The sequence below is a fragment of the Harpia harpyja genome, chromosome 19 (genome assembly GCF_026419915.1).
Source record: "Harpia harpyja isolate bHarHar1 chromosome 19, bHarHar1 primary haplotype, whole genome shotgun sequence".
NCBI lineage: Eukaryota > Metazoa > Chordata > Aves > Accipitriformes > Accipitridae > Harpia > Harpia harpyja.
The window spans coordinates 6,514,748-6,536,214 of record NC_068958.1 but is presented as its reverse complement, the minus strand read 5'-3'; the positions used below and the strand labels follow the sequence as shown (position 1 = coordinate 6,536,214).

At 48.1% G+C, this 21,467-nt stretch overlaps 3 protein-coding genes across 3 annotated transcripts; 1 reads left to right on the top strand and 2 right to left on the bottom strand.

Annotated features, from left to right (window-relative positions):
- The first annotated feature begins 580 nt into the window (after positions 1–580).
- LOC128154266 (torsin-1B-like) lies at positions 581–6,493 on the top strand. The gene is made up of 5 exons (XM_052814565.1): positions 581–777; positions 1,054–1,319; positions 2,604–2,779; positions 3,817–3,944; positions 4,373–6,493. Exons 1-5 carry the CDS (start codon positions 597–599, stop codon positions 4,648–4,650), a joined length of 1,029 nt encoding a protein of 342 aa, XP_052670525.1. The 5' UTR covers positions 581–596; the 3' UTR covers positions 4,651–6,493.
- A 1,395-nt stretch (positions 6,494–7,888) lies between these two features.
- On the bottom strand, positions 7,889–13,920 carry LOC128154265 (torsin-1A-like). Its single transcript, XM_052814564.1, has 5 exons — positions 13,673–13,920; positions 13,120–13,385; positions 11,192–11,367; positions 10,975–11,102; positions 7,889–10,008 (listed from the first exon to the last, which is right to left on the bottom strand). The coding sequence occupies exons 1-5, from the start codon at positions 13,884–13,886 to the stop codon at positions 9,764–9,766; spliced, it is 1,029 nt and encodes a 342-aa protein (XP_052670524.1). The 5' UTR covers positions 13,887–13,920; the 3' UTR covers positions 7,889–9,763.
- Positions 13,921–14,407: 487 nt separating this feature from the next.
- C19H9orf78 (chromosome 19 C9orf78 homolog) lies at positions 14,408–20,906 on the bottom strand. The gene is made up of 9 exons (XM_052814566.1): positions 20,726–20,906; positions 19,383–19,442; positions 18,669–18,720; positions 18,393–18,463; positions 18,076–18,153; positions 17,438–17,635; positions 16,821–16,957; positions 15,968–16,066; positions 14,408–15,402 (listed from the first exon to the last, which is right to left on the bottom strand). The coding sequence occupies exons 1-9, from the start codon at positions 20,806–20,808 to the stop codon at positions 15,311–15,313; spliced, it is 870 nt and encodes a 289-aa protein (XP_052670526.1). The 5' UTR covers positions 20,809–20,906; the 3' UTR covers positions 14,408–15,310.
- Between the last annotated feature and the right edge of the window lie 561 nt (positions 20,907–21,467).

The window sequence follows — 21,467 nt, the reverse complement described above, 5'->3', positions numbered from 1 at the left end:
GAAAAGCCCTCCTGATCTCCACACCATGTCCCCACACCATTTCTCCTGCAGGCTGCGGGCAGCTCCTCCGCGGTTTGCTCTGTCCGATGCAACCACCCGCGCCTGGCGGTGTGCTCCCGACCCTGTCAACCCCAGCCGCCAGTGGGGAAAGAGGGAGAGGAGGCTTATGCTTGTGGCACGGGATGGGGAACAGCATTTGCGCCGGTGTCCTGCAGGAAAAGCCGGTGGGGTGGAGGGGAGGGACGGGGACAGGAGATGGGGCCTGGGTGGCTCTGAGGGGTGACGGCAGGGACGCGGCCTGGCTCGCTCTGAGGGGAGCGAGGGCGCGCAGCTCGCCCCGAGGCGATGGAGGCGGTAAGGACTCCATGAGCCTCCCCCTCGCCTCTCCACCTCAGGGTGCTAATGCCGTCATGCAGCGCCCCTAGCGTCATCCCCCCCACACCGTTCCGTCACGGCTCGCCGACGTCGTCAAAAGGGCAGCGAATGCCGTCCCTGCCCTTCACAAAGATGGCGGCGGCGGCTACTGGGCGGGGCGGGAGGGTTTGCCCGCCCGCAGCCGGTTGGCGGGCGGAAGCGGGGCCGGGCGCGGAGCCGCCATGCCGCGGTCGGTCGGGCTGCTCTGGCTGCTGCTGCCGGGGCTGGCGGCGCTGGAACCGCTCAGCGTGGGCCTGGCCATCGGCGTCGCCTCGGCCCTCACCGGCTACCTGTCCCACCCCCGCTTCTACTGCAACTATGTGGAGTGCTGCCCCAGCGCCGGGCAACGCCTCAACGCCACCGGTACGGCGGGGGCTGGGGGGGGGAACGACGACACACACCGGGCCGCCCTGGGCTCCCCGGCCCTGCCCCGGAGCTCGGCCGGTAACCGGTCACTGACCGGGGCGGCCCCCGGTGTGCGTGGCAGTGGCCGTGCCGTGCTGAGCCCCGTGCCCGTTGGCGGCCGTGCCGACCTCGCCCGGTGTGTGCCCGGTGGCCGTGCCGAGCTCGCCCGGTGCGCGGCCAGTGAGCAGCACCCGTTGGTGGCCACGGGGTGCTGAGCTCTCCCTCTGCCTGCAGCACTGAAGGCGCAGCTGGACGCCAAGCTCTTCGGGCAGCACCTGGCCAAGGACGTGGTGCTCAAGGCGGTGATGGGTTTCAGCAACAACCCCAGCCCCAAGAAGCCGCTGACGCTCTCGCTCCACGGCTGGGCCGGCACCGGCAAGAACTTCCTCAGCCAGATCTTGGCGGAGCACGTCCACCGCGCCGGCCTGCGCAGCAAGTTCGTCCATCTCTTTCTGGCCACCCTGCACTTCCCCCACCAGGACCAACTCAAGCTCTACAAGGTGAGGAGGCACGCAAGGGAATCCAGTTACCCCGAGTCCCTAAACCCCCTAGTACGGGGGTTTGGCTGTTTGTGCTGCACACCTCCCTCAGATACCTGGCAGCTGGAGGAGTACAGCTGGGTATTTCCAAAGTTGGTGCTTCGGAGAGATGGAGGGGGAAATCCATGCAGAAAGTGAAAGGCACCAAAATGCTGAGAAATCCAAAGTGAGAGTAATTTCCTAGTGCTGTCCTCTCACTGATGCCATCTGCTGATGCTTGCTGTTAGGAAAGACTCCCATCATCAAAACTGCACGTACTGGTTGGCTGGGATGGAGGTGACTTCCTCCGTAGCACCCCCCGTGGTGCTGCGTTTTGCATTTGTGCTGGTAGGGCACCAGTGTTTTGGCTGTTATGGAATAGTGCTTGCACAGCCTCTAAGCGTGCTTTTTTTCCCCACTTATAGCGAGCAGGCTGGGGTGGGCAAGAGATTGGGACAGGACACAGCCAGGACAGCAGACCCCAGTCGGTCAAAGGGATATTCTGTACCATATGCTGTCATGATCAGCAATAAAAACTGGGGTAGAAGAAGGAAAAAGTGGGGGGCATTGGCTTCCAAGGTGGCTGTTGCTCTAACACTGGCTGGGCATTGGTCTGCATGTGTCAGGGGGGTGAGTGATTTCCTTTGCTTGTTCTTTCCTCTTTCCATCACCTATCAAACTGTCTTTATCCCAACCCATTAATTTTCTCACTTTTATTCTTTGTCCTCTCTCCCCCATCCTGCTGGGGGAGTGCTTGGCTGCTGGCCGGGTCAACCCACCACGTACTGTGCCATGAGAAAGTGTAGCCTGCATGAGACATTTTTCAAGTGACTTCATTCCTCGACATTGGAGAATTCTGATCTTCATGTTTTAATGTTTGAAGGTACCCAAAACTGAAGTACTGATGGATGTGGTTTCTGTATGAAAGGCACAACACTGATTTTATTTTTTAAAACAAAAAGAAGCTTTCTTTTCTCCAAGACTTCTGATCTCAGCCTGGTTTTCATGTCTTGTCCATACACTAAGCAGAAAGAATCAGAAAGTCTTTCCTCCGTGAGCAGGAAAAGAATTCACATTTAAATTCAGTGTCACGTGTCAAAGGGATCAGTCACAGAGTTTATGGTCCTCCCTCAGGAAAATGTAGAACCATTGAGTGTGGGATGCTGACATTTGAAAAGGTGTCCCTAGGGTCTGTCACATACAAGCATCTTGCAATACATCTGGAAGAGACCTAGTTTTTGAGTGTTTTTCAACCTCTTGTTCCAGGAGCAACTGCAGAACTGGATTCGGGGCAACGTCAGTGCCTGTCCCCACTCTGTCTTCATTTTTGATGAGATGGACAAAATGCATCCAGGTCTCATTGATGCCATCAAGCCATTCTTAGACTATTATGAGCAGGTTGATGGGGTGTCCTACAGGAAAGCCATCTTCATCTTCCTCAGGTCTGTAGCACCTATTTCAGTCATTTTGAGATACTGAGATAAATCTGTGTTTATGATGATAATAATGATGTTCCTGTGGGACTTCATTCAAAGAACAGCAAAAGAACCGCTCTGGAGTGAAGACCCTCTCTGTAAAGACAGAGGGGGAGCACTATGAGCTCTTGCATGGCCTGTGGCTGTAGTGGAGCAGTTCTGATGCTGTGCAGCAGACCGCTGCAGCGTGCTGAGCTCACGAGCCTGGCCCAGAGCACAGGTCGTATCAGAGTTCACATGTTGGGGAAGTTCTCTGGGATGGGTGCATCAGGTACTGGGTCTGGCTGGTAGGGAGTTAACTGTCTTCACAGCAGCTGGTTTGGTGCTGTGTTTTGGATTTGTGGCTAAAACAGTGTTGATAACACACCAATGTTTTGGCTATTTCAGGATGGTGCTTGCAAAGCCTCAAGGCTTTCTCTTTTTCCCACTCTGCCCTAGTAAGTAGGCTGGGGTGGGCAAGAGGATGGGAGGGGACGCAGCTGGGACAGCTGACCCAAACTGGCCAGAGGAATATTCAATACCATGTAATGTCATGCTCAGCAATAAAAACTGGGGTAGAGAAAGAAGGGGGGTTTCAGCTTCCAAGGTGATGGTTCTTCTGAGACTGCCTGGGTGTTGGCCTGACTGTAGGGGTGGTAAATGATTTCCTTAGCTTTCCTTGGGTTTTTTTTTCCTCCTCTTTTCATTACCTGTTAAACTGTCTTTATCTTGACCCACAAGTCTTCTCACTTTTCTTCTTCCTATTTTCTCCTTCCATCCTGCTGAGGCGGGAGGGCATAATCAAGCAGTTGTGTAGGTGCTTGGCTGCTGGCCGGGGTCAACCCACCACACACTGATGGCTATTTAAAGAACTGGAGACTTTCCTTAAATTTTGGCTTACAGGTTTCCGTTTTGGTGATTTGTTTGACATTAAGAAGATTAGCAATACATGTAACTGGCTAAAAAAGAAATTCTGGTTCAGTTGTGTCTGTATTCACCATTGTGCATTTTTCTTTTATGAACAGCAATGCAGGTGGTGACTTAATTAATAAAGCAGCTCTTGACTTCTGGACAAGTGGAAAGGGCAGGGAAGAGATTCAGCTGAAAGACCTGGAGCCCACGCTATCTGTAGGAGTCTTCAATAACAAGAATAGTAAGTCACTTTCCCCAGAAAATGGGAAATTCATTTTACTTCATAACATAGGGTTCATCTCTGCAATCTGTACTGCAGCCTACCTTGACCCTGCCCAGCTTCCTGTGACCCCAGCTTCCTACAGTGGCCTGGCCCTGTGCCCTTCTGTCCCTTCACACCAGTGTCATGCCCTCACAAGAGAATTTTTGGCACAGAAGTTGCTCTGCATGCACAGTGAAGGGTAGCAGTGACAATTGCAAGGTACCATCAGTCTCATCCATCCAGCTAACTGGCATGCTTTTCTTCCTTGGGCAGCAGTTGAGACAAACTGCTTTGTAAATTCAGTCTGGCCTGCGGATCCTATCTTATGCAGGCTCAAGTTTAGAGAAACTCCTTCCTATGATTTTTTTTTTTTTTTTTTTTTTTTTTTTCCCCCTCAACTCCTCCAGGTGGACTGTGGCACAGCAGCCTCATTGACAGGAACCTCATTGACTACTTTGTTCCCTTCCTGCCCCTGGAGCACAAGCACGTGAAGATGTGTGTCAGGGCTGAAATGATAGCCCGTGGCTATGCTGTTGATGAGAAGATTGTTCAAGCAGTGGCTGATGAGATGACATTCTTCCCAAAAGAGCAGAAAATCTACTCTGATAAAGGCTGCAAGACCGTACAGGCCAAGCTGGATATTCATGAAGATGCTATGATGAGAGATACGAAACCCAAGGGTTGACTACCCTTTAGGTCTCCAATGCACTTTCAGACCTTTTGCAAATCTGTATATTTGCACTTAAGCTTTTTTACTGTTGCAGGGAATATGGTGAAAATAGCAGAGTGAACTGTGTGGGCTTTTAAGTTTTTGTTTGTTTGGTTGTTTTTTTAATTTAACATCCCACTGTTCATCTCTGAACTGGCTGATACCCAAATGTTGCCCCCTTTTTTTTTTTTTTTTTTAACCTGTAGAGAACTTCTGAGTATGACACATACATAGCACTGGATACAGCCTCTCCTGCTTTATTCTTGCAAGTGCTGGGATTATGAAGTATTTAATTCCTCCTTCCACAAAAAATAGACCAGAGCAAAGGAGAACAGAGGAATTCTTCCAGGCAGTCATATTCCCTTCCTTGTACATGGTCTCGTTCATGGGCTAGTGAAATGAAGGGATGTGTGGTGTGTTCAGAACTATGATAGTGTCTGCAAGGGTGAATACCTCGATGTGTTGCAGTAAGAAGATGGTACGGTGGAAGGCTTCCCATCAGCAGATTGATGCTGGTGTGGCTTCTACAGGTGAGCATCAGCTATTCAGGGACAGAAGGATATGATTATAGTTTATATCATCTGAGCTGTGGCATTGTACCACACCTCCTGCTACAGTAATATGGAAAGTCACGATGAGCTCCAGGAGATCTGTTACTAAATAGTAGAGAAGGGGTGTGGGGGAGAAGTAACTGCTTGCCCCTGTGATTCTTTAGGGAAAAAGAAATTGTAAAAGAAACTTTACATTCTTCTAAGGGGGCTAAGTGAATTTGTGTGGCAACTCCAGGTCTTCCTAAGCAGAGGGACACATCTGCAGGATCTGACAGAACATACTAGGCCAGTCTCCTGTTCTTAATCAGAAAAATCTCTCATGAGGATTTGACTGTTACAGCTTGTCAGGTTAATCTGCATGCAGGCTCCTGGGCCTGAAGTCCGCAAGATCTTCAGTAGTCCCTCCCAGCTGCACCCAATAGTCTAGGAGTGGATAATGCTATGCTCACCTTGCTTGGAAGACACTTTGGTGGCAGAAGTTATTTTTAATAGTGTATTTTTATACTGAAGTGTAAGCAACAGCAATACAACGCTCTTCCTAGAGAGCGACAGAGAAGGGAGTATGGGAAATGGGAGCAATCAACAATCCCATACCTCACTAGATAAGCATGTTTTGTAGTAGCTTTTAACGTTAAAAAATGTCTGTGTGGGAGGGTAAGTGATGAGTTAGGAAGCTGGGAAAGATTGATTTAAGGAAGCTGGGAAAGATTGACTTAACCTTCACCCACTGGTAAGGCTGGGGTTTTAAACTCTCTTGCAAGCTTTAACTCTTTAATCATCCATCACTTGCGGATCAAATACCACAGTGCAAGACAGAAGTGCCTATCACTTGGTTGATTGTAGTGGTTTTTTAAACTGGTATGAGGGATTGAGCTATTTTTGTGCTGCAGCAACTACTCCCTCACTTGTACTTAAACTTCCTTTAAGATGTGCTGCAAAAAACTTACAGGTCTCAACACTATAATGTTAATTCAAATTACAACAGAGAGCTTAGCTTTTATCTTGCACTCTAAATTAAAAATGTCAATTGCCTTTTACAACCCCATGTGGAGTTTGTCAAATGTTGGCAAACTGTTCATGCTGATGCAATCTCCAGAGCCAAATGCTAGCTAGCCATTAACCTTGGGACATTGGACCGTTGCTTTTCATGCACAGTGTTTTGCCTATTAACTGACATTCACAGGTGTATTATGCTACATCCAGTGCAATCTCAAAACACTAGATATTACTACTGTATTGCAGTTGGAATAAATCTTAAGTCACTTTTCTCTCTTGGTTTAATCACTTGCAGCTATAGGAAAGTACTAGTTTATGTGGTTTTCAACTAGCTGCACTGTGGCTTTCTGTTAAGCTTTCTTTATTCTTAAAAAGTTGTTTATAACAATAGATAAGCAGATGAAATAGCCTGTTGATATTAAAACATGTTGACTCATCTGACAGCACAGTAAGGAATTCAGCAGTTAAATACAGCTCAGTAGAAACAAAAACCTACAAAAAAGCCTTGAAGTCTCTGCTTGCTCTGCTTCATAGTTATTAACAGATATCCCCTACCATACTGCCAGGCGCTGCAGGACAAATATGCCTCAGGTAGCTTGTTTAGCCATTCCTCCTCTCTGCACTGCGTTTGGAAAGCTGTCATTCAAGGTGGCTCTTCACCTCTCCTCTAGCTAGCAAAGGTGTGATAGGACTACAGGCTTTCATCATATCTCCATGGGCCAGAGCATCTGCAGCCTCTCTAGCACTGAAAAAAAGCCAGTGTGTAAACAACAGCCTAATTCAAGTGAGGTACAGCTGTTGGCAACAACTCACACCTCACTGAACAGTCAGTTGTTCACACTGTTGTGAACCATGTGTTGTGCTGTAATGATGCACAATGAAACTCATTATGAAGCATATATGGGAAGCATAAGCTGTCTTGTTCATCAGGACTTTGTACTATGCCTGCACCACTCCGCACACATGACAGCTTGGCTGTTTGGCCCAGGGCGTCAGGCAGATGAATCTCTAGGGCAAGGCTGCCTCTTTCTGTCAAGAGAGCAGCACTAACTACATAGCTGTATTTTAACCATAGCCTCTCATTTTATGAGCACAGCATGAGATCTTGTAACATTCCCTGCAGAAGGCGGCTGAATTAAAGCAGCAGTTGCTCGTACTGGACTTTGGTAAGAACAAAATTCAGTTTCAGTGACTGCTCAGCTACTCTCACCTGGCCAATGGACTGTTTCTCTAGGGATCAGACCTTTCCCCCCTGCTTGACATTTTTTTTTTAAGTTGTCTGATCCAGTCTCAAGTGGCCTATTAAAAAGAATAATGGCCAAAGTTAGTTACCCAGTCACAGCAAGAAAGACAGAGCAAGGACCTCAGCTTTGAAACCATACAGTCTAAAGGGGAGGAATAACGACATGATGGGAAGGATCAAATCTGGGAGTGATTTCAGGCACACATATTTCTTTTACCCAGATGGAAATGCTCCTAGCCAGGTCTGCTGTATTCAAGAACAGAGGAGAGATTAAATGGAGGCAGTCTCCACCCTTTCACTATTATTTCTACACACTCTAGAGGAAGCTTCCATCTACCCTAAGCCATCTAGGACTATGATACAATGAAATACTTGCTACCAATATATGTCAAATGCTAGTATCAATGCTGCAATAACACACAAAGCAGAACTAAAAGTATTTAATGCTGGAAGAGCCACAATACTGCTTGGCTGAACTGTTTCTTTTGATGAGAAGGTACCAGATGGCAGTAAAAGTTTATTGTTTTCACATCTGCTTTTTTCCATTACCTAGTCATTTGCTATAATCAGGAGGTCAAAGAAACAGATAAATACCCAAGTTCAAAGCACTCATTTGCTGACAAATACTAGAACTAATAATTTGCATATTACACAACTTCAGAGTAGAACTGGACAGCTGGAGTCTTACTGGCCCCTTTTTTCCTCTTGCAGAGAAAACATCCAAGATGCTGCCACTGAAAACGTGAGTGGCTTCAGAGCCTGCAGGGTGTTCAGTCAGTGATACCACAGTGGGAGGAGGAGACAAGAAGCAGGGTTTTAACTAGTCTCTAGCAGACAAGTTCAGCCTTATGATACTGTTGAGCACACATACATCTAGAAAGTCTGCCTCTACAAAAATGGTGCAAGTGTAATTAGTACTGATGGTCTAGAAGTGCAGTTTCCACTCCAAACTTCATTTGTTTCCCTTTCACGAGGTAGCAAAGAGTCACATCTCCTCCTATTGCCTTTGAACTCAAGAAGGGAGATACCTGTAGTCAAGCACAGCTGAACACTTCAGCCAGAAACGGAGTATGCTCTTCCTCAACAAATAGTAAGTTTGTGCAAAATTAACATCAGTCAATGCAAAGTACACCAGAAGGTAGCTAAGAAATACATTTCCAATGAGAAAAGTTTATTTTGAATAGAAACTGGAGTGAAAAAAAAGCCTCTGCAGTGCTCACATTCAGAAACAATTCTGACACTTCGCAGTAACTTCAGTTGACACGTTTCACTTTTTTTTTTTTCTTCAAATGCCTTTGGATCTGTCTTCATCCCTGCCTCAAAGGCATACAGTATTGCGAGAAGATGAAAAAGGGAAACCTCTGCATGCTGGCCCCTGAATTCTACATGCAGGTGAAGAGGAAAAACCTCTTTTCCATGTCCTTGGTATAAAATTTAACCTGTACATGTTTCCCATTAAGTTACACCCTTTCCATGAAGCTGACTCACCAGTCAGAAAGCACACTTTTCTTCCTCTTGAGGTCACTCCTGGGACAGCATGCTGTGGGCAACTTTACACTTAAAAAACCCACCAAAAATAGAAACCAACTACAATGATCTGGCAGTCAAGGATTTTAACTCACTTCCTTGTAATATTAAGTCTGCCCTCTGAACACTATTCACACCAAAGTTTCATATTCTTGGTTTGACATGCAGGAGACCAAATTAATACCACTGTTTTGAGAAAGACAATGGTACTGCATGATGTTAGATAGAAGACTCTGGATTTTTTTTAATTACAGAATCCCCCCTTATCTTTACTGGAGCCAAGCTGTTCAAGGAGAAAAGAGACATATCCTACTTTTCATGCAGTTATAGGAATATTCCCACACAAGCCCAATGAAGGCTTTCACAGACATAGGAACTTTGATTAAAATTCTCAATATTGTCTAGAGATCACCCATATCAAACCAAAATCCAATTAAAATTAGGTCATAGTCTCAGTCCTTCTATACGTGCCAAGAGTCTGCCAAATAGTTCTGATGATCAACACATAATCTGAGAGGAGTCTTTGGCACTGTCAGACACAGACCCCTGTATTCACAATGCAGTTCGTTCTTACCTTGACAACACAAGGCTGAAGTACTTGGGAGCCGTGACTAGTGACAGAATAAAAATGCAGAGGCACTGCGGCTTATTTACACACCAGTTAAAAAATAATGTTCCCTTCTTTAAAAAGTGCTTAAAAATGAAATGTTCCGGGTTCTCCACTTTGTGATGAAGTTAAATTTGCTTCTTTGCAGGACATAGCAATAAAGTGTTAGAAGTAATAATCCAGCTTTGCATCCACAGTTTTACATCCTTTATCTGAATAAATTCTCTCCTCTCTGGGGAAGTAGGTCATCTCATTGGCTATTCTGGTTAAAATGTCTTCATCCACAGCATAGCCACGTGATTCAATCTCAACCCTGACACACATTTTCACATGTTTGTATTCCAGAGGCAGGAAGGGAACAAAGTAGTCAATGAGATTTCTGTCAATCAAGGTGCTGTGCCAAAATCCACCTACAAAGGGAAAGAGAAGGGGTTTGTTACTACTCCTCTAGTTAAACACTACCATGAGTTCAACGGGAGCAAAAGGTGTATCATAGCCCTCTGCTACATACCAGCAAGAATTCACCTGTATTTTTTAGGGCCGTATAATGCACAAGTCCAAATACAAGCCCCTTTTCATGGTACTTTGTACATAAAGTTTTGGGCAGACACATAAATGTGGTCCATTGGAGCTGAATGAATGAATTCTGAGTGAATGCATTTAAGCCTTGCTCCCCAGGTGCTAGTCTCATACCTTCCCCTCTCTCACCTAGAGAAGAACAGATTTGCTCGCTCTCATCAGCTCTCCCAGACCAGCTTTCTTGCTCCTTTTTTTGGAGCTTGCATCTAACCTTTTTAAAAAGTACAGTGTTTGCTTCCCATGCTAATTTTAGAGCATAACTATGCTAAAACCCCTTTTCACCAGAAGTCCTGTGCAAGGAAACCTAGGAAGCACTGGACTGCCCACAGCAGGGCTGGCATGTCAGCTTGTTGCTCCTAAACAGCTGCCTGAAGGCTTTTAACAGACTGAGCAAGACAGGCTAAGTGGGTTGGGGGCCAAGGAAGTGGCTTCCCCATAATAAAACATTTTATTGGTTAAAGATTTTTCAGCTACTGTAATATCTAGCCTTACTGTCGGGATTTCTGTTTGCTTTCCCTTTAGCCCATTAGTATGTCAATGAATGCACAGTGTAGACCTCCCCCAACATATGCAATCCAATGGACAGCAAACACGCTGGTAGCCAAGGTGAACACAGAGCTCCTTAAGCTTCATCTCAAGAGCTGACTGTAGGCCCCAAAACTGCATAGTGCCTCCTTGCCAGCTGAAAACTGGAGGCCACATCAAGCAGAAATCATAGCTGTAAAAATGCAGCTAAATGCAGCCCACCCCTTTTGTGGAACTTTTACCACCTCAAAAGCAATCACAGTTTTACTCACTATTTTTGTTATTGAAGACAGACACAGACAGTGCATTTTGGATATCTGTGAGCTGTATATCTTCCCTTGTCCTCCCGTTTCTCCAGAAATCTAGGGCCACCTCTGTTATCTTTTCAGCTCCTGCATTGCTAAGTAAAGAGAAAACAAAGATTGTAGCCGGAGGTAGTTTTAAAAGGCATCAAGTGTACAGAAGCAAGCCTGAGAAGCCACTTCTTACCTGAGGAATATGAAGATGGCTTGGCGGTAAGACACCCCATCCAGAAGCTCATAGTAGTCCAGGAATGGCTTGATGGAGTCAATGAGTCCTGCATGCATTTTATCCATTTCATCAAATATGAAGAGTGATCTGGGACAGATGCTCACATTTCCCCGAATCCACGACTGCAACTGGTCCTGGGTGGCATAAAAATAAAAGATGCTAAATGAGTTTGTGTTGAAAACACAGAAAATAACACTTCTGCTTATTGACCTTTGTCCTGACAGAGTCATTTCAATTGTGTCATTTTAATAGCTCTGACTTCTTGACGAAAACATGGTTAAAAGCTGTAAATAAAACTTTAACAAAATCTCATGCTGGTTCTGAAAAATTTGAAGACACCCAGAGACAGGATGGGACAAGCAGGAAATCTCCTCATGAGAAAGATATTCCTGTAAACATAGCAAAAATGAAAGTGCACAGTAGGACAAAGGATGGGTACCACCAAAGAACAGCAACACAAAGCAAAGCCCTGACAAGTAAGATGATTACTTTTGGCAGCGCTTTAGTCTAAACATCCTTAGGTGTCAAAGCTACAAACAATATTAAATTTGCTACCTGAACAGCACCAGTGAAAAATTGCAGCTGCAGTCATTGGCAGAAGTAGAAACAGAATTCAGTTCTCAGCCCCGCTTTTTAATAATTCAGAAGTTAAATGAAGACAATTACAAGCCCTTCTTAAAACACAATATTGTTCAGAAGGGCTAACGCTTTGTTGTATTTAAAGATTCTCTCACTTAAGTGTTACATTTGAGATCGATAATGAATTGGAAAAAAAAAAGGGTTGATCTGCTGGCAGATAAATGTGAAGTAACTGTTCTGACCATTTTCAATGATTTTTTTTTTTTTTTTTTTTTTTTATATTCACTGTTTATTCAGTCCCTGAACTGCAGAGGCAGCACAGGAAGGTGGCATTGGGTGTATTGTGGGTAAGAAGTGATAGTTCCTCCTACTGCCTTGGGCAGCAAGTTTCCCAAGTGTATTCACCTTGAAACAAAAGCAGAAAAGGATTCATTTTATTTTAAAACAGCTCAGCTGCAAGAAGGGGGAAAGTAAGCTGTAAAAGAGGAAACCAGTATTTACTCCATTTAGAAGTCAGGTTTGTAGACTATCCTGTTCCCATTTTTAATATACACAAACTGAATATAAACATTCAGCACTACAAAAGACAGCAGTACTCATTCAAACTCTGCTGTTAATAAAGTTAGTTAGAACAGAAAACCCAGAAAACATGCATTTGAGCTACTGCTCCACATGATATCCACCTGCCTACAGAACTGCGCTGGCACTTAGCAAACTGACAGAACAACTCCAAATACATTTATCTGTACCGTTCTGACAACAGAATATTGTGTGATTCTGTTTTACAGCTGGGAAATGGATGCACAGAAAAACTAAATAGCCTGCTCAGCGTACAGTAAAACCAAAAAGTACATCCATGCCTCAGAGAGAAAGCTTCACCTTGCCATGCTACCTGACACACTTGGAGGTCACCAGGTGGTTTCCCAGAATCATGAACTATTAGTTTTTTGCAGTGCCCACCAGCATATCGCCTAACCGTGGAAACCTGCTGAATCACACTTAACCGTAAGTCAGTCACATCTCTCAGTGAAGTATAGAACGAAAATTAACCTTATCATTCTTCCCTAAAGAGAGGCTCAAAACACATGCAAAAAACTTTACATTCATGGGAAAATTAGTCCTGATGGATGTCAGGATTTACACAGTTCTGTACAGAAGATTCCAAAACTGGCACAGGATACATTTAACTGCATAGAATAACAACTAGGTTAATAGTACTGATTGTGCCGTAACATTTATAATTCAATACAGCAGTCACCGCAGCAGAGCCGTGCCCCACCGCCACGGGTTCTACAGCACACTCTTACCTTGTAGAGATTGATGCTGTGAGCGTGAGGAAAGTGTAAAGTTGCCACGAACTGATGGACATATTTACTCCGCAGACCTCTTTTATAAATGCTTTCAGCGACTATCCTACCGACAAAGTTTTTGCCTGTTCCAGTCCACCCGTGCAAGGAAAGGGCAAGAGGCTTTTTGGCGTTGGTGTTGTTCAAGAAGCCCTTCACGGCCTTTACAACCACCTTGTTCACCAGGTGCTGCCCGAACAGCTTCTTGTCCAAATTCTCCTGCAGAGCTGGACGGAGAGACCACACCGTCAACACCGAGGAGAGGGGACAGGCACGGCGTCCCGCCGGCTTCTGCCTCCCTCGAGGAGGGTCCAGCAGCACCCACCCCGCCGCGAAGGCTGCCAGCCCCACGCCAGCAAAGGGCCGGTCGAGCTGGAGCAGCGCCCTGCGGCCCACGCAAGCCCCACGGGGAGACCACCCCACAGGCCCTGCCCGGCTCCCGGGGCCTCTGCACCGCCCCGACGCCCTCCAGCCACCTCCCGCCGTGACCCCTCGGCCCGCCCCGGCCCCGCACCGGCGGCGGCGCGCTGGTCGTGCCGCTGGAGGCAGCACTCCCTGAAGTAGCAGTAGAGCCGCGGGTAGGAGATGAAGCCGGTAAGGGCCGAGGCGGCGGCGCCGGCGATCGCTAGCCCCAGGCTGATGGGCTCCACGGCGTTCGCTGGCCTGAGGAGCGGCAGCAGCAGCACCAGACCCAGGGCCGCCCGCAGCACGCCCGGCAGCAGCTTCATGGCCCGCCCAGCCCCGCCGCCGACCGGCGCCGCCGCCGCCAGCCCCGCCGCCGCTTCCGCCCCGTAACGCTCCTTCCGCCGCCGCCGCCATCTTGGGTACGGGCAGAGGCGGGGCAGGCGGTGAGGGCGGCCGCCATGTTGGACGGGCGCCCGGGGCGGGGGCCGCCGCCCGCGGCTGTAATTAGCTAAATGGCGGCCTCGCGTGGTACACTGGAGTAAATACCGCGCTCCCGCTCCGACGTTACGATTCGCAGTGCCGTGTTCGCAGGTATTCGGAGCGGATGCCACCCCAGACCTGCAGGGGGGCACGGCCTCAGAGACGAACTCGTGCGTTTACCCGGCCCAGAGACTTTTCCCCTTTTCTGAAAAAAAAGTCAAACTGGGGCTATCCCGCCCCTCCCTGGAGTTTCCACTCCTGAGTGATGGGACATGGACACCTGCACAGCCACGGGACACCCTGGCCACCACCACCACCAGCACCCAGAAACCATCGGCGCGTATCCCAGAAAGAAAAATGCCACTTACGATCACTTAAAAACACTTTTATTATTTTAAAAGTTCCAAATCTTGCCTTCAAGTTCCCACACATCACACCTCCTGGGAAGACGTGGCTGACGCAGGCTACAGGGCCTCTGCCTTCGTCACCAGCTGCCACATTGACCCTGTCCCAAGAGCTGAAAATGAGATTTTCCTCCAATTCAACAGTTACAACTTGAGCCGCTTTTCTTCTTCGCGGCTAAAATAAAACGCAGTGAACTGCTACAGAAGTAAGTTTACAGGGGGGAAAAAGACACAAACCAACACAGCACATGATATAAAATCCCTGGTGCTGACTATCTGCCGTCATTTCTTGCACTGATGACAGACCCAGCGAGGCGCCAGGCACAGCCAACACTGTGATTTCTCCCGGAGCACTTGCAAGCCAGGCTGAGGAGCAGCAGCACTGAACACGCCGCTGCAGCATCTCAGCCTTACACGCTCTGCACAGCAAAGGCCCTTGGGAACAAACAAGAAGTCTCTTACAAAGCGCCGTTGAAGCAAACCAGCTTTACCCCTTCCCTTTATATTTCCAAGGCAAACAGCACTGCTGCTCTTAAAGGATCTCTTTTTTCCCCGATTTTTTTAGGAGGGTGAAAGAATCTGTAAAAGCAAGTTTGTTTTCTCACTAAAAAATGCCAACCATGAAAGCTCATGTTCTTATAAAAGAAGTTTTATAACTGAAAATAACTTATATACAAGATTTTACCAGCCAAAGAGTTCACAATCACCTGCAAACTGATTCACTACAAGATCACAGAAAAGCTTGGTAGGTAACACCGGTATGTGAAGGCAGCGACTCTCCCCAGCTCCATTTCAGGTCATTGACATAAAATCCTTTATTAGTGGAAAGTAAGAACCACTGCAAAGACTTCAGTCCACGTTCATCAGTATCGCCTATTCATCTTCTTGAATTTCTCATAGTGATAATCATCTGTTGCTTTTTCATTGAGTGGACGTTTGCGATTTGGAGGAGACCCTTCAAAAGAAAGAGACGGAAATATTATTTCCTGTCTTTTCATCTTCCTGAATTTGTCATAGTGATAATCATCTGTTGCTTTTTCATTGGCCAGACGTTTGCGAATTGGAGGAGACCCTTCAAAAGAAACTGAAGGAAATATTATTTCCCTGACTTTTACAGGAGACATTTCCTTAACGCCACCACTTCCCTTATATGGCGGAAGCCCCCTGCTATGTGAAAGGTTAGTGCTTTAGCTGTCACTGCTCCCCAACCTTGCACACCTTGCCATTCCAGCTTTCATCAAACTCCTGTCAGCCAGCTTTGGCAACACGTTTCGGGTGTGACCTTTGCTACTCGACCCTTGGACATCTCTCAAGACATCCTCTATCCAGAGGGCTTCGTGTGTGACCTAGTAGGGGTACCTCAAGTGCAATAGCCTCTCATGGACTTAGATTGCTCTGTTTCCCCACTGTCTCAGGGCTCCCAGAGAAGAGCAGGTAAGAAGAGCTAGATCATTTCTCTGTGCAAGACGCCTGAAGAGTTTCAGCGTCTCTCCTTATGACATTTCAGATTAGGAACTTACGCTCAGGTTCTGGCCTCTCTGTATCCCCCACTCTCAGTGGACGAGGCTTTGGCTCTTCTTTGTTCCTTCGCACTGGTGCATTTAGCTCCTCATGATAAACTGAACGAAGAAAAACATCAGGTAAGGAATATTATTGGGAGCAGTGTTATTCAGATGGACATCTTTCTATGGCATTTGTTCCAACTGATCTTTAGCAGAAACAACAGAACCTCAGAACAAGCATTCTTGTAATTAGTTTCTGTGGATAATCAATACACGCGAGATGGGAGACAGCAAATTTCAGCAGCACTATTTCATCAGAGGTGGCCCAAAGACTCTTCATTTCCTTCAGAACACACAAATCTGACTCCAAATCGCCCCTGTAAGAATGGTCAGACACAGCAGAAGGCTGCCTTTCCTCCAGATGGCTGCAGTATGAGAGGCCCTCCCGGAAATTAATTCCCATCTCCTGTCTAGTAAGGTCTGTGTTTGCTTGACCACCTGTCTGCTTCAGCAGCCTACAAAATGGATTCGCTCAATTATAAACCATCATTTAGAACTGCAGACGAGACAGGCATTTCCAGCACATCCTCAAGACACCACTTACAGAAAAAGGCTTGAAATTTATGAGGCAGTGTCAGCTGGGAGTTCAAAAGCAGAAAGTCAAGCCATGAGTAATATGTCCCTCTCCTTGCTGACGAATGGAAGAAAGCCCGATGGGGTCTATAGGAGCATCCCAGAAAAAGGAATCGGACAGCTGCTTGTGCCAATACATGAACTAATTTCTCCTGCATCAGACTCCGTCCCAACTGACTGCTTTTCTTCAGCAAAGGAGAGGGTCACACCTGGGTCAGGGGAGCTATGCGAGACTTACATCTGTTGTGCTGGACGTAGTTAACAGCCATGTTGGTGGGAACAAAGGAAGTTTCGCTGTCTTTCTTTTTGTTCTGCTGCTCTGCCAGCAGCTTGGCCTTGGCCTCTTCAGTTGAGATGATGTTTTTTATTTTTGCGCTAGAAGAAAAACAATGAAAAAAATACTCATTCATATTTAGAAAGCATAGTAGGCATAGAAGTGCTAAGTGGATGGATTTGGGGGATAGTACTAGCACTGCTATGGTATTTGATGTGTTTTTTGAGAGAGGAGGGAGTACTATAGAAACAGAGGCTTTGTTTCAAAGGCAAAAGGGAAGCTCGCATCTTTAGTGCATCCTGTTTCAGCGCAGGGCATAAACTGATCCTCCAGAAAGCTGCTAGATTCAAGTCACAAAAATTAAGAGCCTCTTCCCAGAAGCCATACGATGGAGCCGCACTGGTGCACCATCGCTGTGTGGAACATGCTGTGCTAGATACCGTGCTAATCCAGAACAAGGCTCAATCCCATCACAGAGCCAAACTGGGGCTGTATAATCCAGCCATACCGCTGATCTGCCAATCAACAGTTGCTCATCCTGGCAATTCAGGCGATAAACAACAGATCTGTGAATCACATACTCAATTCCCAGGTCCACTTCAGGAATGCCGCTCAGCATCTGGTTGGACAGCATCTCCTCAGTCTTCTTGGCAGAGGAGACACGGATGTTCTCTGGCAGCTCATACAGAGAGTCCTCGGCATTCTTAAGCTTCACCTTCTGCTCCTCGTTCTCCACAATTCCCTTTCTCTTCTTCAGCTCAGTCTCAATGTACTTCATCCTAAACCGCAGCACACAAGGGACACACACCATATAATTCTGTTTTCCCTACTCTGTCCCAGCACTGCTGAGCACAGCTGCATCACTGTCCCGATAGGTAGGAGAGAGGAATGAATAATCTCTCCAAAACAACTCAGCTAACATCAATTGCAAGAAGCAATTGTCCAAGAAATGGTCAGATCCTCCAAGCTCTTTCACAGCCAGCAGGGAAGGCTCCCACTGGTATTTAATGCCAAGCCAGCTGGTTGGCACCTCTCATCTTTGTCCGTGAAAAAGCCTTCTCAAGTCTGGCAGCCAGTAGGTAAAAGGGCAAGTGAAAGTTTCACTGAGAACTGGGAAGATGTTCTGGGACTACTCAGTATCCAAGACAGAAAAAAATAAATTATGAGGGGACACCCAACCCCAAATTCAACATCCCAGACTCAACGCAGCACAACTTACATGTCAGCATCTTCATCCCTCCTGTTGGTTTCAGCTGAGAAGGAAGTTCCCAAGTTTAGGTCTTCCTCTTCATTAATCCTAAATGGAAACCACAATGTTTACAGTTTTATGGGGGGTTTTTTTGTTGGTTCTTTTTTTTGTGTGTGGTTGTTTTGGTTTGTTTTTTTTTTAACTAATTTGACAAGTTAGGGTAACAATAACTGGCCAAACTGCATTATGTTAAACTCTTCAAAGCAACACAACTTCTGGTTACTTCACTACTAGCTGTCATTTAATACTAGTCTGGGTAGAGATCTTCAGAGCTCATATGCACCCACCTGTCCTTGCCTCTTTCTTTCAGCTTCTTCATGTCCACCATTCCCCCAGATTTTATCTTAAATGGGTCATCCTGTGAAAGAAGAAATAAAGAGAAACCCTGGAGCTTCCCTCCAGTTTAACACTAGTCTTTGAAATCTGGATAAAAACACAGAAAACATTTAAGTATTGAGCTGTGACATCAGTCCTACCCCAGGCACAGCAATCAGCTGGACCACACAGATGTTTTCACATCATTACATCTTGGCACTGAGGTGATGAAAGTGTCCAGCACTTACCACAAGTGTTGCTTCTTCTTGCAACTTCTCTCCCACAAGCAGAGCTACAGCGCTAGTTAAGCAGATAAAGAAAGTAAATAAACTTCAGTGGGAGGAAACATATTACCAACAATACTGCATTTCTTTATCCTTCTCTAAATCTAGCAGGTGGTCTCACACACTGTATTAACACTAAATTGTCAATCTTCCCAATCCCTCCACAGGGATAGAGGAACTGTTACTGTTTTGGGGAGATGAGAAGTTAAGGCAGATTTTTAGCGCCTTACAGGGAGTCACCAAAATAAGGAACAAAGTTCATTTCTGGTGCACATTTCAACTAGCTTATCAGCTAATCAACAGCACTAGGTGAGAGGGGAGAAGGAAATTAGGATGGAGGAGGTGTGAAAGTGTCCAATTTAAACCACGCATCCAGTACAAAAGTAATGTGTTGAAAATACATTTCATGGTAAATCCCAATCTTAATCTCTTTCTTCACAGCTGGGATACAGAACAGACTTTGCTCGCTGTAAACTGACACTGCGCACCTGGACCAAACTCCCCTTCTTCTCCACCCTCAGGCTTTAATGCAGAAACTCCTCTATCAAGAACATGGTTTTGGCACTATCCAACACGTAACGGTTTCTACTGAAAGGAGACACACGACGAGAGAAATTACTGTTACATTACACCATTGGACAAAACACGACTTCACATCCTTGGTGCCACATCCCTTACCTCACCCCATTGGGTCGCTTTCTGAGGCTCTGAACTTCTTTGGCTTCCTCAACTTTTAACCTGAAGAAAAAACATCTGACTTAGTACTTGATGCTTTGGTTTTAATTAATTAATTTGATTTTCTGCAGTTAACACGGGACCGTCTAGACAGACTTTGCCCTAAAAACTTCTGCATATTTGTGTCCTCTTTTCCGATTACAAATTAGGTAAATATTTTCTACTTTATTTAAACAATTCCAAGGATCACTAGTTTTAGCCCGTTAAGATCGCCAGACAATATTCTCCTCACAGTAAAACAAAGGGTCGCTAAAGTAACAGGAACTAATGTGGGGCACCTTTACTCCTTCAACAATTAACACAAGCTAATCAAATGACAGTCGCTTCTCAGGAGAAGGAGGAGCAAAGCAAGCACCCAATTTACAGCCAAATCAGCAGCAGCTCTCAAGTGACTATAACGCAGTGTTGTCAAGCTGCTGTCAAGCAGGCTGTCAAGATACGTCGGTGCACGAGTGACTCCAAAGAAAGTTTAGGGTCAATTTAAATACCTAGTTTCTCTACACAGACTGACACGCGTTCTTCATTTCTGCAGGTGTTTAAGCTTTCCCTACTCACGCGTGTCTTTCGCTACCTGCTGTGAACTACACATGCATCACAAAATATCCCCCAGGGATAAAACCCTAACAAGAAAGGCCTGGCTGGCAACGCAAGGATGCGAGCACAAACCGGACCACCTCCAGGTGCCAATTTCCAACAGGCAGAAGCGGGAGAGAAGGAAACGCCAGCGAGAGGAGGGGGGTGCCCGCCAGAAAGAGAGGGTCCGTGTCGCTCCGCTGCCACCGAGCGCTGCTCTTGGCGGCTCCCGGCCCGGGAGGGCACGGCTCCTCGGGCTGTCCCGTCCCGTCCCACCCGGCCGGCGACGAATGCCCGGCCGGCGCCGCCGGCGGGGTCAGACACCCCCCGTCCCGCGGGGACGAGACGACGTCCCCCCCCGCCCGGCCCCGGCCCCGTACCCGGGTGGCGATCCCCCCATGGCCGCGGCAGAGGGACGACTGCGGGAGACGACGCGACGCGGCACCGTGAGGATGCGATGCTGTGACCCGACGGCGTGACGCCACGAAGCCAAAACACAGCGGTGCAACGGGACGATGCGATGTGACGCAACGCCGTGTCACTCGACAACGCTACGTGACCGTACCACGACACGACACGACCGGACACGGCACTGCCGGACTAACGCAGACCCGGGGGTCCCGGCCCGGGCCCCGACCGCCGCAGGGCCGGGCGCGCCCGTACACCCCGAGACCGGCGGGCCCAGCCGGCCTCTCCGCCGGCTCCCGACCCACCTGACCTCCTCGGCGACCTGCTCGTCCTCCTCCTCCTCCTCGGAGTCCTCCCTCCGCCGGCGGAAGGACTTCTTGGCCGGCATGGCGTCGCCCGCAGCGCTCCGGCACCGCCGCCACACGGCAACCCCCCCACCGCCTCCACCTCCGCGCCGAGCGCGTCGCGCAGCGATGACGCCACAGCCCCGCGACGAAGCCGGGCGGCACCACCCACCCGCCAGCACCGCGGCCGGGCAGGAGCCGCGGGCTCCGCTCCCGCCTGTCCTGGCTCCGGCAGCGCGGCCCTTCGCTCCCCGCGTCGGGCCGAGACCCCTCTTCCGTGCCCTCCCGGGCCACGAAGCCTCTTTCCCGATGAGATCCTGTGTCAGTCACGGGGATCGCTTTGTTCACCCTCGGCCCGGCAGAGCGCCCTCCGCCCTGCGCGGCGGTGCCTGTCGGGGATGCCGAAGAGAAAAGGTGCCTTCGGAAGCGCTTGTCACGGCCTCGTGTTTTCAAACCCGTCCTTTCCCGCAGGACGTGGCTCCTCCACGCCCGGCTGCACCGCGTCGAGCTGGTGCCAGACCCCGTCCCCCCTCCCCGTAACCGGAGCAGGGGGCGCCGTGTCCCCGCCGCCGGGCCGTGCTGCCGGGGTTCCCCCCTCCAGCAGCACCGACCGCAGCAGACGGGGGGGGGGGGGGGCCGTTAAGAGCTGACTGTGCTCGGGGGCTGAGCTCCGACCGCTCGGGGAGCCCTGGGCAACGGCCTC

Excerpts from the sequence above, each read along its gene's own strand:
- C19H9orf78 (XM_052814566.1), bottom strand. The coding sequence starts at position 20,808 with ATGCCGGCCAAGAAGTCCTTCCGCCGGCGGAGGGAGGACTCCGAGGAG. Across the intron at positions 19,443-20,725 it reads CAGGTCGCCGAGGAGGTCAG|GTTAAAAGTTGAGGAAGCCA; the intron begins GTGGGTCGGGAG and ends TTTTTTCTTCAG. Across the intron at positions 18,154-18,392 it reads AAAGAAAGAGGCAAGGACAG|GATTAATGAAGAGGAAGACC; the intron begins GTGGGTGCATAT and ends GTTTCCATTTAG.
- LOC128154266 (XM_052814565.1), top strand. The coding sequence starts at position 597 with ATGCCGCGGTCGGTCGGGCTGCTCTGGCTGCTGCTGCCGGGGCTGGCG. Across the intron at positions 778-1,053 it reads GCAACGCCTCAACGCCACCG|CACTGAAGGCGCAGCTGGAC; the intron begins GTACGGCGGGGG and ends CTCTGCCTGCAG. Across the intron at positions 3,945-4,372 it reads AGTCTTCAATAACAAGAATA|GTGGACTGTGGCACAGCAGC; the intron begins GTAAGTCACTTT and ends CAACTCCTCCAG.
- LOC128154265 (XM_052814564.1), bottom strand. The coding sequence starts at position 13,886 with ATGAAGCTGCTGCCGGGCGTGCTGCGGGCGGCCCTGGGTCTGGTGCTG. Across the intron at positions 11,368-13,119 it reads ACAGCATCAATCTCTACAAG|GACCAGTTGCAGTCGTGGAT; the intron begins GTAAGAGTGTGC and ends TATGCCACCCAG. Across the intron at positions 10,009-10,974 it reads TGTCTTCAATAACAAAAATA|GTGGATTTTGGCACAGCACC; the intron begins GTGAGTAAAACT and ends TTCCCTTTGTAG.